This window comes from Triticum aestivum, chromosome 4B (genome assembly GCF_018294505.1).
Source record: "Triticum aestivum cultivar Chinese Spring chromosome 4B, IWGSC CS RefSeq v2.1, whole genome shotgun sequence".
Classification (NCBI taxonomy): Eukaryota; Viridiplantae; Streptophyta; class Magnoliopsida; order Poales; family Poaceae; genus Triticum; species Triticum aestivum.
In genome coordinates, this window is record NC_057804.1 from 495,592,484 (window position 1) to 495,594,618 (window position 2,135).

At 44.8% G+C, this 2,135-nt stretch overlaps 1 protein-coding gene across 1 annotated transcript in view; it reads left to right on the top strand.

Annotated features, from left to right (window-relative positions):
- Window positions 1-1,827: 1,827 nt before the first annotated feature.
- Window positions 1,828-2,135, top strand: part of LOC123092910 (pentatricopeptide repeat-containing protein At5g47360) — a gene marked incomplete in the record, with an annotated part of 2,180 nt that continues 1,872 nt past the window's right edge. Inside the window, 1 exon segment of the mRNA XM_044514765.1 lies at window positions 1,828-2,135. Within this exon segment, the coding sequence (XP_044370700.1) occupies window positions 1,921-2,135 (215 nt within the window).

The following is a 2,135-nucleotide window of genomic DNA, read 5'->3' on the forward strand; positions in this document are numbered from 1 at the left end:
GCAGATTGCCTTTAACATTACTCCTCCGAATTCGGTCAGGTCGTTGTTTGGAACGTGGCTGGTTGGTATAGAGGCCGAAACAGCTAGACAAATTCGTGTAGGAGCATGTGCGTTGTTATGGGCAATTTGGAACTGCAGAAATGACTTGGCTTTTAACAGAACAACAACTATTCATTTTTTGCAGGTTCTATTCCGGGCTACTGCGCTAATCCGTACTTGGTCATTACTCACTCCGACGGAGGCCAGGGCGCGTTTGGTTACTGGATCTGTCCGGTGGGAGATGGTAGCGCGGGATATCTTCAACCGGTTTGGATGGCGGTCATGTAATAGGATAGGCGCTTAGTTTACCTATCTCTCTCTATTATGCCAGCCGGTTGTGGCTTTTGGGCCTTGTTTTTTTTTGCTTGCTCCGTGTGAGCCAGTTTCCTTTGCTGCACCACTTTACAAGACATTGTTGAACTATTTATTTATTTATAAATGTGGCCGTATGCATCTTTCTGATGCAGAGGCCGGGGAACCCCCCTTTTCAGAAAAAAAATTATTTTGGGCTATGGTGAGTAGAATTTTACCTTATGTTTGTTGATTACATGTGTTGCACACGGGTCTATATGTATTTGCCCCCCAATCCATCTGGGCGAAGAGTTTCGATGTTTGACGGCGCACATGAGTTGTGCAAATTTTTTGTCTTTGCTTATGCTTGCCATATTCATCCCCGAACAGTTGTGATGGGGATTGCAGTATTGTAGTTCAGTACGTACACGAGGGTTGTATGACAACTTGATTATGAATTGGTCATATCGAAATTTGACAAACATATGAGATATGTGTAGTAATTTGTGTATGCATTATATCTTGGACTGGCTGCATGGACTAGAAAATCGTCCCAACCATCCTGGACACACACAGGCAGGTGCTGCGAGCTGCCATGGCTGAGGCACCCGCTGAGAGAACAGGGTTAGACGTGGTGATCATGGATGAGCAGAGTATGCTCTTCTAATTAGTATGATGATCTTTTCCACGTGTACTAACGTACTTTCAATTTTTTGCATAACAATCTTAAGATTTTTGTATTGAAATATATTCATAGTGATTCTTTCAGTTAAGTTGAGCTTAAATCGTTTGTCTCCTGCTCTCAGCTAATTTAGGATTTCGTATTATAACTAGAGAAGCATTTAAAATTTTGTGTATTATTTTGTACATGCATTTGCACACATGCATATTTTCAGGTCAGATTTGCCATGTGCTCTGTTTGCCACCAAAGTGAAGTGCCCCTTCTTATTTTCAGACTATGATTTGAAGTTTTGTTTAATAGTCCTGTTTGTATTTCATGGACTGTATCTATATACCATGTTAAAAGCAGATGTAACCTCATTTATTTTCACATTAATATTAAATGCCTCTTCACTATATCAAACCGATCTTTCTCTATGAGCCTGCAGTTTGTGATGTTGTAATTTTCCTTTAGGCAAATAAACTGAAGAAAAAACATTCTATGTTGAGCACCTTGCAAAGGCATATTTAGTAATGCCCTTCTTACACAGATCAGACTGGCGATTGAAGCTTGCCTCTCTGTCATGTGCTTATATCGAGGTGGACACATCTAGCTACCAAGAAGGGCGTTTGCCAAAATTTCAGTTTAGATCAATTATTATAAAAACATGACATGTTATTGTGACAACTATTGTGACTGAAAAATCAATTCAATTGAGGTACATTAAGAAATTCCTAAAATTACATGTGTTACACGTGCACGCTTATTAGTGGAGAAGAAGAAAAGAAAAATCTCAAAGTGAGCTCGCCAGATTGGGCCTGCCCATTTTACGCTCACTTCAGGCGTCTCGTTCGGACGCTTCCAGTTCCGGTTCGCCTTGCCTTCTGCGCCGCCGCGCCAGACCAACCTCGCTCCGTCGTCCAAACCAGATGCCCCCGCGCTTAACCCTCCTCCGCCGCCTCTCCACCCACGGCGACCCCAACCTCGCCACCCTCCTCGCCGTCCTCCGCTCGCCGGAGGCCTCATCCACGCCGCTCCCGCACGCCCTCTCCCGCGCCTTCCCGTCCCCGTCGGACGCGTTCCCCCTCCACACGCTCCCCGACCTCCTCCCGCGCCTCCCCTCCCCGCTCCTCTCCCTCCGGTT